Here is a 12881-nt window from a genome sequence, read left to right as displayed (position 1 = left end):
GGGGGTCCAGCTGGGGGGTCAAAAGGGCTGGGACACTTCTGCAGGGGAAAGCCACGCGCCTGCTGGCTGAGCCTCTTGACCACACCATGGTCACGTAGGATTGCATAGAAGGGGCACTGGGCAGGGGGCTGGAGGGGGAGTGGCTGGCAGGGGGGGAATCAGAGCAGTCGCTGTCTCCCTCCTGCACCGCAGCCCCATTGGCGCAGGCGGAGACGGCCCCAGAACAGCCGGAAGTGGGCCCTTGCCTGGCCTGGGCCCCATCCGCTCGGTGGCTCTGATGGGGGCGGCAGTGGCTGCTGCTCTGAGCCCCTCGACCGGCCAGCCAGGCAGGGAAGCAGGAGGCGGTGGTGGCGATCCCTGCATCCCCAGGCCTGGCCGGCAGCAGCTCCGGAAGTGAAGCTGTGCCTCCCAGCTTTGCGCTGGTGGGGGCGGCAGTGGGGGAAGGGTTCTGCTTGCTTTATTAAGGTGCATGCCCACCCTTCACTGCTGCCGCTCCACATCGTCCTGTGTGCATCCCTGGCCTCTTGCCACTGCCGGCCCGGCAGATGTTATGCTGCAGAAGGGAGACGGCATGCTGCTGGCTGGGCCTGGCAATGCAGGGATCACCGCTGCCTCCTCCTCCTTCCCAGCCCCATGCATTACCCAGGCGCCGCAGTGCACCATCTGCCAATCACGCAGGGAAGCAGGAGGAGAAGGAGGTGGCAGCAATCCCTGCATCACCAGGCCCGGCCAGCAGTATGCCATTTCCCTTCCACAGTACATCATCTGCTGGGACCCTACCAGCCCCCCCATCAGCACAAGGATGGGCAGCACAGCTTCACTCTTGAGCTGCTGCCAGCCAGACCAGCCAATGCAGGGATCACCACAGCCGCTTCCTCCTGCTTCCCTGTGTAGCCGGTGGGTTGAGGGGCTCAGAGCAGCAGCAGCCACCACCCCTGTCAGGGCTGCCAAGCAGACGAGGCCTGGGCCAGGTGTGGGCTCCCTTTCGGCCATCCTGGAGCTATCTCCTCCCGCGCCGATGGGGCTCCGTGGCCAGTTCGCCATGATTCAGGACAGCGCCTTTTATGTTTTTGATTACAAGTGGTACCTTCCTCGACCACATGGTCTCCCTGAAAGCTACAGTTCTAACACCGGACACAGGCGGTTGGAGAAAAAAATAATAAGTCGCCATTTGATATCTGCCTTCTTCCTATGGAGCCAAAGTTAGAGGGTGGCTGGCTGAAGAGAGGGATGGTCGGGGTTCTGCCTGCTTTATTATGGGGCATGCCATTAACAGGCAGCCTGCTCCATTTCATTAAAAAATATTTTTTTTAATTTTTAATGAAAAGGAATGTGCTACCTGTTAATAGCCTGCCACGTAATAAAGCAGGCAGAACCCCAACCATCCCTCTCTTCAACTAGCTGCCCACTAAATCACTGAGGTCCCACATGGCCAGATGCATCCCAGCATGTCTGGTTTCCCTCCCCCCTGTCCCAGCCTCGCATGCTCTCCTTTTCCTGAGCACGACTCGCTGCAGTGCCTCTTCAGCTTTGGCTGGCCGGCCCGCCAGCTCAAAGGCAGCTTCTCTAAACTGCTGGTGGAGGGCGAGGCAGGGGCTGCTTTTCATCTTCTCCTCCAGATGGCTTTGGCAGATCCCCCCTCAGCTGCCCACCCACCCTCTTCCCTTTCACTCCACTTCAAAGCCCTCTTCACAGCTCTGCCCACACGGCCACCAAAGTGGCAGTTAGAGCACCGGAGCTGGAAAGCATTTCTCTGCCACCGCGGAGTTGGAGATCTTGCCCTCCCCACCACCGGCCAGATGCCCTCGCTTCCCAAACCATTTCTTTTCTAACCTTCTTTCCAGCTCCTCCGTCACTTCCTCCGCCGCCATGTGCAGTCCCAGAAACAAAAGTTTTGTGGCTAAAAAAAAAAAGTTCAATCAATCAATTCCAACTTCTCGTGAAAAAAAAAATGTCGCGAAGTTGGAATTGATTGATTGGACTTTTTTTTAGTCCCATAAACTTCTTTTGTTTGTGGGACTGCTCACGGCGGCGGAGGAAGTGACAGAGGACCGCGTTGGAGCTGGAAAGAAGGTGTCGCATGGGTCCAATTGGGGGCGGGAGGGGGTGGCGTTTCTGCCACGTGTCAACCAGTTCTCTGAACTCAAAAGAAATTAGCTACCAGTTCTACCGAACCAGTGCGAACCAGCTGAATCCCACCACTGTGCTGAGCCTAGTACTACATGGCCACCGGCTGATTGTAGAGGTAAGGCCAAGAATCCTGGGATGCCGAACCAAGAACTGTCTGAACCACTGGAGATGTTGTCACTAGTGTCTTTTTGCCTTGCTAGATCTTCATGAGACTTTTCAGGCAGAAAACAAATTCCACTTCAGTGCAGTTTTGCTCATAGATTTAATTTAATTTGTTTGTAAAGCATTTATTGTTTATATTCAATGTGTATTTCATAGTTACCCTCTCTAGTACTTTGATAATTTAAAAACTCTTCATTTGATTTTTTAAAAAGAATCTTTTATTCTTAAGATATTTGAAATACTTTACTCAACATTTTTTGTGATTTTGATAAAAATCATAATGAATGTCATCCATTATATGATATAGGACTGACCTCTCTGAAGCAGAATCTTCCTTTCAATCAATTTTTATACTTGGGTGATTTTCTAGCCAAATATGTATGTAATCCATAGTCATCCCTTTTTAATTCCCTTTAATTTTACAGTATATCTGGGTCATCCTTCCAGTTTCCAATTATCTGTTCTGTTCTAAGGGATGTCATAGAACATAGTATGATAATGCAGTGCAAATGGATAAATTAATTTTAACATTGTTAGGGCAGGTTTTTAGTGTTCATTTTTAACTAAGAAATAGATTTGTGTTTCTGAATTGTCCAACATACCAATATGATTTTTGCAGGTTTTAGCTGATGCTGTTGCACGCTTGGTCGTAGAGAAATTCAGCGATTTGACAGATAACTTTACATCACCTCATGCACGTAGAAAAGTGCTAGCCGGTGTTGTCATGACAACAGGTAAAACAAAACAAGACCAACCTGCCATGCAGCTGGGTTCTTTATCCCCTTGTTTGTATAAAAAATAGAGTGATCAAGGTAAATAGATATTGTCCCTTTCTTTCCCATATTTAATAATGTAAAATCTCTTCATGCCAAAAGTTATAATTAGTAATTCATATTTAATTCTAAGCTTTAAATGTTATATTTTAATATTAACCATTATTGGGCATGTATACATATGTATGCAAATCATTGTTTTATTTTTAATTTTAAAACCCTCTTTGTCTTTTGCTTAATCATATACATGAAGTAGCTATTTATAATAATTAAATACTATATTATCCCAAATTTAACATAATAACATTTTAACAACAGCAATGCTATTAATCAAACAGTACAGCTTAAAAAATCATTGATAGTTTCACTGTTATAATCATGTATATTTTATCCATGATATATTCAGTACTAAAAGGGTAGAGATATTTTGACCCCAATGGACTGGAATTCACTGAGTTAAATACATTCTGTTGGCATGGCACCTATAATCCATAAACATATGATTGTCCCATAAATAGAATTGATTGTTGCACTAGTGAAATAAATTATATATTGAATGAGAGAGAAAAATTGAACAAGGCAGAAAAAAGGAATCAGTAAGACTCTTAAACTCTCTGACTTCTAGAAAGTTGTGTTTTATTCATGCCCATATATATTTCAGTTAGTTAACAATTATAATGAATAAATATATTTATTTTTAATCACATTGATTAAAATATGTAAATAAAATGGTGATAAAAACATTCCCAGTTTAAATTTATAGTTAATGTCATTTCATATTTGTTCAAGTTCCACAAATTAGAATCTGGTACTTTAAATGATGTTGCCCATAGACAACCAAATCTACTATCCTGAATTGCATGAAAAATTCAACTCATAGTTTAATTGAAAACTCAGATAGAACAAAAAATGCCTGAGACTGCAAGGCTGGAAACTAAATATTTTTTTCTCTAAAATTCACAAACTTTCACCTAGCCCCACTGTATCTGATATGGATTTAAACAAATAGCTTGATCAGTGTTGTATGTAATCTAAATCTAGTAATGACTTAATTGTACAGATATTTTCAGTCCATCCAAGAATGCATATAGCTGTATGGTTTGACAATATAATGTATAAAATCCAGACTATGCAAATTAATAATTTACTCAGTTTTATATGATTCCAAAATTTGAAAGGCAATCCATACAGAAATATCTGTGTATTCAACTTCAAATATCTGTGATTAATTTAGAGTTCAGAATTATTTAGAATTGAAAATTAACTCAATGTAATTATTTAAATCATTAATTATTAAATTATTTTTATTAGATAGTATCCATTAGGCTACATGTTTAAGATGACTGGGGAGAAAAACTTTCTGTAAGTCTTTTCTCCTGAAACTGATTTTCCAGGTACGGATGTGAAAGACGCTCAGGTTATAAGTGTTTCTACAGGAACAAAATGTATTAATGGAGAATATATGAGTGACCGTGGTCTTGCTTTGAATGATTGCCATGCAGAAATTATAGCTCGGAGATGCCTACTTAAATTTCTTTATACACAACTTGAACTACATTTAAGGTAAGTTCAAAGGACTTTTACTCTACAGAGGCAGGTTCTATCAATCACACTATGGATAGGATCACAGAATATTGTGCTCATACAAATTTCTATGAAGACATAGTACACTTATAAGATGCTAAGACCTAAATCTGGAAAAACAATGGTTTGATTTGATACTTTCAGATAATAGCAATTGAACTAATGCTTCTTTCTATCTCTGAGATAACCCATATAGGAAATAATTTTGTACTACTATCAGTTTTAATGGAGCAGCATTCTATAGATTTTCAGGAGATTGCTCTTAGATAGGTACGGGGGTCCTCAGTCTTTCAATAATTTATAAAATAATTTCAATCTTTAACCATTAATTTATGCTTGGCTGTATCCCATCTTAAATAATGCAGCACTATCTATGTAAGACACTTTAAAATTTCTGGGAATTGCAGTCAGTGCAAAATGCAGCAGTTTGGCTGTTAAAGATACAAATGAACAGTACACGATTGCTAGTTGCTTATTGTACACATTTTAAAACATTAATATAACTTTCAAAGCCATGAGTATCTGCAGGAAGGCCAAGGGGGCCCGTTATGTTAGGAGACACATAGGTAATTGTGATTTTAATAATGAAGTCATCATATTTATCATGATTTTAGCACCATCACATTATACTGTGGATGTTATCATTTAAAGCCTGTTTAGAGCTTTGAGGAAACTCTACGGCTTTGAGGTGCCATAAAAGATAAACTTTATTGAATATACATCTCAGTACTGAAGAAGCAAAATCAGCTCTAAGTTTCCCATGGGAAAATCTGGTTTGTTAACAATAGCTCTCCATAACTCCCACCCACCAAGGGTTCACTTGCCCAATAATATTCCTTTGGTTTGTTATGAGAACAGTCCTCTTCTCTGTCAGACATCTGTTTTTGTAGATGGCTTCTTAAAAATCCCCTGTCTCCCAAGCAGCCCCTCCCCCCTGTTTCTATAGCAAGTTGAGTAGCGACAGAGGCTAGCAAGCATCTTAGCAATTCAATCTTGACACCTGAATCCTTGGCAAGCAGGATAGTCCGTGACTATCTGAAGGACCATCTCTTTTGTTGTGAAACCTGACTAGATACAAAGCCTCAGAAGGAGATGCTTTTCTGAGGCTCCCCCTACTGCTTGAATCTCATTTATTTAGCAAGCAGGAAATCTTCTCTTCTGTTGCTCCCAAGCTATGAAATGATTTATATTGATCCTCACTCTTTATGGATTTTGTGAAGTAATATCTTTTCCCTAAACTTTTAATTATTAGCATCTGTTTAAGATGTTTATGTTGTGACTATTATTAGGTACCCTGAGTGCTAATCTAACTGAAAGATAGGATTCAATAAATTAATAATAATGCATCAATTGAATGAAATAAATAATGCATGCTCTGCATGGACTATGGCATGAAGCTCTTCTCAAGAGATTCTCTGTCCATAATGCATAATTCTATGGACATCCTTGGTATCTATCGAATGTATTATTTGTATTAGAACAACATTTGTTATAGTTATATATGTGTATAAGTATATATGCATAGTTATATAGCTATAGATAGAGAGAATATAAAAGTCCTTATATAAAAGTAGTCCCCATTATTTTTAAATGATTCATAATATAGAGGAGTCATACTGAATGAATGGCTTAAGTAAAAACATATGCAGGAACTGAAATATACACCAGCAGTCATAAATGGACAAGGATCTATTAGTAAATGTTGGGTGGAATCTCAAGATGTCATAGATTGTCTCATGTGTTTCCTCTTGAGATGTTACAAATAACTTTTAAAACTATTCTAATCATATATGAAAGTTTCTGAAATACTTAGAAGCAAATTGTATGACTGCTTGTCTTCTGAGGAAATAAGAACATTAATATCTATCATCTTAAATCCCGAAAGGGAATTTGTAGTATTACCAGTTGATTCAGAGATAGTCTTTGGTTGCTGAACTTATATCTGTTGTAAGTTAATTTGGTCCTAGTTTCCATAAGGTGGTTAAGGCTATTTATGCTCAAGTTTTCCCCTGATCTTCACATCAGTAATATGAGATGAAAGATTTTTGTGCTTGACAGAAGATGCCAGGTTGTCTGTTTTCTTGTTGAATTTATTTTGCAGAACTCCTCATGAAGAATTTTTGAGAGTTAAGATTGGTAATGCATACTATAAAATTAATATCTTCCTGGATGTGTACTATATAGAAAATACATTTTTATTGATTGTCTTCATTCACATTTCCAGCACAAATAAGTCAATAGGACATAGACACAGCTGCAAAACTGACATCAAATTTTCTTAAGCTACTTCAAAATCATAGAAAGCTTTTAATCTTGGGTCAAACAGAAAATTAGGTTTTAAGCAAATTGAATGTAAAATAACTAAAGCAGATCATTTTTTCTTAGTTTAGTATAGTAACACTATAAATAAAATTAATTAAAGCAAAGTATGAATATATTCAACAGTATTAAAGAAATATACTTCAAACTTAATCATTATAACAATGGAGAGAGAGGGAAGTGACTTGAAAATTGTTATAAATAGAAAATTACATTATAAACAGGATGTTCTGAATTTCTCGTTATTTAATGTGGCCTTTCATTGGTCTAAAGCAAATTCAAATTATTCTATAGGTCACATAAATAACTAATACTACTTTTAGCAACTTAGTTCAACTGCCTATAAAAAAGTTATTGCATAAGAACCCACAAGTCTTTTAAAGCCTGCTATAGAAATCAGAGCTATTGTGGCATAATAATTAAAGTGTAGAATTGGCATTAACCCTGGGGAGAGCCAGGTTCAAATCCACCCTCAGCCCCAGAAGCTCACTGGAAGCCTTTTGATTAGTCAATCTATCCCAGCCCAATGTATGTTATAGGTTTCTTTTTATTGAGAGAAATGTTAAGGGAAAATGTGGAAGCAGCAGAGGCATATCTATTTTAACCTTCATCAAATAAATCAACTGTTTTATTTTTAGCAATCTTGATCTTTAATCCGTATAAATAATATCATAGAACTTTATTTCTTTTAATTTTTTGTCCTTTCTCACAAAATACTTTAAATCTTTAACAGGCCTTTTTTGTAAAACTAATATAGGGAAATTATCCATGTCAGTTTCTTGGTTTGTTATTTATATATCCCTTTTAATTATTAAGACATCAGTCAGCTGATTTCTTTTGTATGTCCAGTGTAATATTTTTTTCCATGTAGTCTGTCATTTTTAAATCCACTTTCAAATCACTCTTAATCTTGACAGTTAAAACTTGTTCTTCGTCCATAAAATCTTTTTATTCAAAATATCCTTCAATATGTCCAATGTTAAAATATTTTGCTTCATTCTGTAATTTTGAGTTGAGTTTGAGTGTTCTTCTCCTTTAGCTATAATCTTTAGCTCCCCCTAGTTTCTTCTTGTGTCCAGTTTTTAATTTTATCATGTTTTTTTCCGAAATTCAAAACAAAAACATTCTCCTGGTGAAGGATTCTTTATTATTAAGTCCAAAATCTTATTTCAAAGTTATCTGTATCATTAGCCAATTTGTAACTTTCCAAAGTCAAATTTTTAATAATCTTTTGCTGTTTATTAAAAAAATTAAGTTCTTAAGCTTATAGTTAAAGCTTCTCTTGATAATGATTAAAGGAAACTCATCTGGTACTGTAAAATTTGTAAATCCAAGGTGCCTACTGGTAATAGCAGAAAAGCAATTAACAAGTAATGTCCAAAAGGGTTTAAAAAAAGAAAATATGTGAACCCAATGTTCTTTCGAAGGTCCTGACTGCTGTTTGAGCAAGGTGGTTAATTGCTCATCTCCCAGAGCTCCAAACTCCCTGGAGACCACTGTACTCATGAGGAGTAATTGTTGGGAGCACTTGTGGGCAATTTCAAGTTGTCTCCTTGTTTGGAGAGGAAGAGCCAGTCCACTTGCTGGCTCTTCATTCCTCTGTGGTCATCCACTCCACTTTTTGTGAAGCTGTCTTAAATTCACTATTTCTTTCCCCACCACAATAATGGTAATTGAAAGACCCTGAGATGATTTGGGGTGGAAAAATGCGGCATCCTGTGATATTTTTCCAGGGAGGTAAAAATTACTCTGTTAGATGACATTGAAGCGTTGGTGGATATGAGAGTATAGATGGATGTTTTTATTTTGAATACATGGCTAAGTGTTAGCTTGGTGTATGTATGTCCAAAGAGGTTGCTTCTGCACTTTGGTATTTGGAAGTGAGTACTGAATCGGGTGTGTTTGGAGAAATTTATAGACATTGCCCATAAATTTTATGAGTCAATGTTCTTTCTAATTTTTCTTTGGTTGGTTTCAGAGGCTGCATTTCAGCCATTTGTTTATAACCAGTTTTTGTCTAAGTTGTAAGTGAACAACAGTCGTTTGTAATTTCCTTTGATATATTCCATGACTGAATGTAAGGTTTGCTGCTAAATTACTAAAGCAAAAAATCTTAATTATCTACAGAATAATTTACTTCTATTGGCAATCCTCCCAGTATTCCCTTTGATTTATTACAATAAATATATAACTGTATCGTAACATCTTTGAACTAGTTATGCTAAATTTTAGGTTTTGTTGATGCATATATTTCCACACAACCTGAATTTCCCTCTTTGTTTCAGCAATAAGGAAGACCAGCAAAAATCTATTTTTATCAAGTCAGAACAAGGTGGTTTTAAATTGGATGAAAATGTGCAGTTTCATCTCTATATTAGCACCTCCCCTTGTGGTGATGCTCGGATATTTTCACCACATGAAGCTGCCCAAGAAGGTATAAATGGTTCTCTGGTGGAGATTATTTCAATAAAGCCAAAGCAAAAGAGTTTATTTAGATAAAGCCAAAGAGAGTTCTTCTAGTTTCTAAAATCAAAATCAACTAAGTCCCTTAATATAAAACAAACAACTGACCCCACTTTTGGCCCCTTCATACATCATAAAAAATGTATTTGAATTAATCTATGATTTGATTATCATTATTCAACACACATGCAAGATACACAATTTATATCTGTATAGAATTTATTTATTTAATTGTAAATAACTATATAAAATAATTGTAAAGAATAGTAATAACCCATTCATTCCTACAACAGCTTATTTATTGTGGCTTTAATTCTGTATGTAAATTACTTTGAAATATGTAAGTTATAGGTAGTTTTTTTTAAAAAATCCTAAGGTTACTTTGATTTGAATACATGAAATGTTAACAGTGAAGGTTAGATAATATTATCAATTTTATGTGTATAAAATGCTGGGTAAAATTATTATTGCACACAATAAGTTTTCTAATTGCACTACATTTTGTGTTGTTTTCCTGTTCTGTCAATTCCCTGGCTGAAATAATAAATAAAAATAATGCTTAATATTATTGCTCTAGTGGTTAAGGTACCAGGCTAGAAACTGGGAGACTGTGAGTTCTAGTCCCCTTCTGCCATGAAAACCCACTGGGTGAACTTGGGGCAGTCACTCTCTCTTAGGCCAACTCATCTCACAGTACGGTTGTTGTGGGAAAAATAGGAAGAGAAAGTATGCTTGCCACGTTGAGTTGAATAAAGATGCCATATAAATAAAATAAATAATAAGTAAATAATACATATAATATATGTATAAATTTTATAGTTGTATTAAAAGTAATGTTTATCTTTTATGCTTTGTTTTGTAACTATGGTGGCTTCCATGATTCAGATCAAGGAGACAGACACCCAAACCGGAAAGCAAGGGGTCAACTACGGACAAAAATTGAATCTGGGGAAGGAACGATCCCTGTCCGTACTACAACTACGATCCAGACGTGGGATGGAGTTCTTCAGGGAGAGAGGTTACTTACTATGTCTTGCAGTGATAAGATAGCTAGGTAAGCTATCTTTTTACATTGATATACTATTTCAAATTGGGGTGGACAGCATTTTATGGCTCGGGGACATAGGAGGGACATTATCAGTTTTCATTTTGAGAGAGTTTTGAAAGTAACACCAGTATGTTAAGTCCTTTTTAAAAAAGCAAAACCATCCCACAGATTTTTATGTGCAGCCTTATCCAGACCTTCAGCAGCTCTTGCATGACCTGGGTATGCCCCCCCCTCGCCTCACATGAATTGGCATATTTTGAACGTTTTTAGATACAGATGGAGTCCTCTCTTGCTTATCTATCTAAAAGAACTTAAGGCAGATGATACTGTGCTCTCTCTTTCAATCCCCGACAACTTCATCCTGTTGGTTCTCATAGATTATAGCTGCTTTGGGATAGTTTATCTTAAATTTTCAGAGAAAAATATAGGAGAAAATTGACAAAAGGAGATAATAGCATGTACTTTCCTGTCTGCTGAAGGCTTTAAGTTGGAAATATCACTTACTGCCAGAAGAAGAATGTTTATTTACTCATGATTTCTTTGATCAAATATTAAGTATTTCTTATAAATCAGTTGATATATGATGTTCAATCTTGTCATATTTTTGTAAAGCAAGAGATATAGTGACTGTAATTTTTTCAATGATATGTGATTTAAAAATAATGATTTGAAATGTATTTTAACACAAATTATAATTTGTTTAAGTATAACCTAATTATACTTCATAGTACATTGGAAATTCTAAAATGAGACTTACATGCAAAGCATAAGTTCCACAATATTATAGCCCTTCTACTCTTTTGAACCTACTCTAAGCTTAAACCACAAACTTAAACATGTCAATCAGAGTTGTATCAACAAGACATATGGAAGAAATGTTAGAAGCATATGATACTCAAAATGTATAAAAATCAATTCTGTGTATCCCAACTTGATTATACTACTCAGAATAGTTCAACTGCATTTAATTTTATTTGGCTAATATGATTAAATCTGGAATCCTTTCAAGTTTTACTAAAGTGCATATTAAGCTACCATAAATATTTATCTGTGGATGTTGAGACTCTGTATCACATGTTACATGTAAAAAAAATATATTGTGTTAAGAGCTCTTGGTAGCCAATGAAATGAAACCTTTCACCTCTGTAAATTAGTCTTTTTTTTTTTACTCTAAATCAGTGTAGTATATACACTTGTAGGACCAGTTATTATGCCAACATTTTGCCAATTTCATTGCTTGCTGGTGTTTCAAGGCTCAGTTCAGACAGAGGTCAATGGTTGAACACCGTTTAACTGGATGGCTGACCCACTTAAAACAGTATCTTCATCTTGACTTAGGACCCCAGTTTATAAGCCTCATGCAGTCCATAAGCCTATGACGCTAGTTAAAAATTAATTATACCAAAATTTAAAAAAAGCATGGGAAATAAAAGGAACCTGAGGATCACCCTAGCATAATCATCCTGGGCAGAGTAATAGTTTCCTGAAATCACCTATCCAATTACTAGTAGAACCATTCTACTGCAGTTCCTTCATCTCCCAACTCAGATATCCTATCTAGAAAAATATTTTGATCAATGACATCAGAAAGGAGTATTAGGAGCCAGTATATTAGGTTTATGGTAGGTTTTACAAAAGTCATCTTTAAAGGTGCCATAAAAGAGGAATTTACAACAACATGGATCAGCAGGTCATGTTCCCCATTATTCCACTTAATAAGCCAGAAAGGGCAATGGTCAGTCAAATAAACATGATCAAGTACTTTGTTAATATCCTCAGCCCTCAAAAATTGATGTGTCATAGTTCCGATAGATCAGTGATGGCGAACCTTTTAGAGACCGAGTGCTCAAATTGCAACCCGGGTGCTGGGTGGGCGTGGCCCACTGGGTGGGCATGGCTATGGTAGAGATGATATTAAAGGGGGTGAGGGAAGAGATGATATTAAAGGGGGTGGGGGAAGAGATGATATTAAAGAGGGTGGCAGTAGAAATGATATTAAAGGGGGTGAGGGAAGAGGTGATATTAAAGGGAGTGGGGGAAGAGATGATATTAAAGGGGGTGGCGGTAGAGATGATATTAAAGGGGGGTGCGGACTACCTGTACTTTATCACTTTTTTCCATTTTTTTTTGGTCATCAAGTTTTTGACACCTTGCTAGGTTACTGATGGTACTTGAATATTGCCATTTTCTAACAGTGGTACAGTTGGTGAAAAGGTTGAAAAGCCCGGCTCTAACTCAGGGCTTTTCCAGTCGCCTAGCAAGGTGTCAAAAACTTGATGACCCCCCCAAAAAGGAAAAAAGTGATAAAGTACAGTAGTCCTCGACTTACAACAGTTAACTTAGTGACTGTTCGAAGTTACAAAGGCACTGAATAAAGTGGCTTATGACCATTTTTCACTTAT

The 12881-nt window shown here is 37.3% G+C and overlaps 1 protein-coding gene across 1 annotated transcript in view; it reads left to right on the top strand.

Annotated features, from left to right (window-relative positions):
* ADARB1 (adenosine deaminase RNA specific B1) overlaps nucleotides 1–12881 on the top strand; it is a 37881-nt gene that overhangs the window by 12624 nt on the left and 12376 nt on the right. The window contains exons 3-6 of the mRNA XM_029283407.1: nucleotides 2912–3026; nucleotides 4460–4628; nucleotides 9254–9402; nucleotides 10317–10485. Coding sequence (XP_029139240.1) covers nucleotides 2912–3026; nucleotides 4460–4628; nucleotides 9254–9402; nucleotides 10317–10485 — 602 coding nt within the window. The remainder of the gene's footprint in view (nucleotides 1–2911; nucleotides 3027–4459; nucleotides 4629–9253; nucleotides 9403–10316; nucleotides 10486–12881) is intronic.

Source organism: Protobothrops mucrosquamatus, unplaced genomic scaffold (assembly GCF_001527695.2).
Source record: "Protobothrops mucrosquamatus isolate PMUCROS unplaced genomic scaffold, P.Mucros_1.0 scaffold78, whole genome shotgun sequence".
In the NCBI taxonomy this organism is placed as follows: domain Eukaryota; kingdom Metazoa; phylum Chordata; class Lepidosauria; order Squamata; family Viperidae; genus Protobothrops; species Protobothrops mucrosquamatus.
This window is presented reverse-complemented; position numbering and strand designations above follow the sequence as displayed.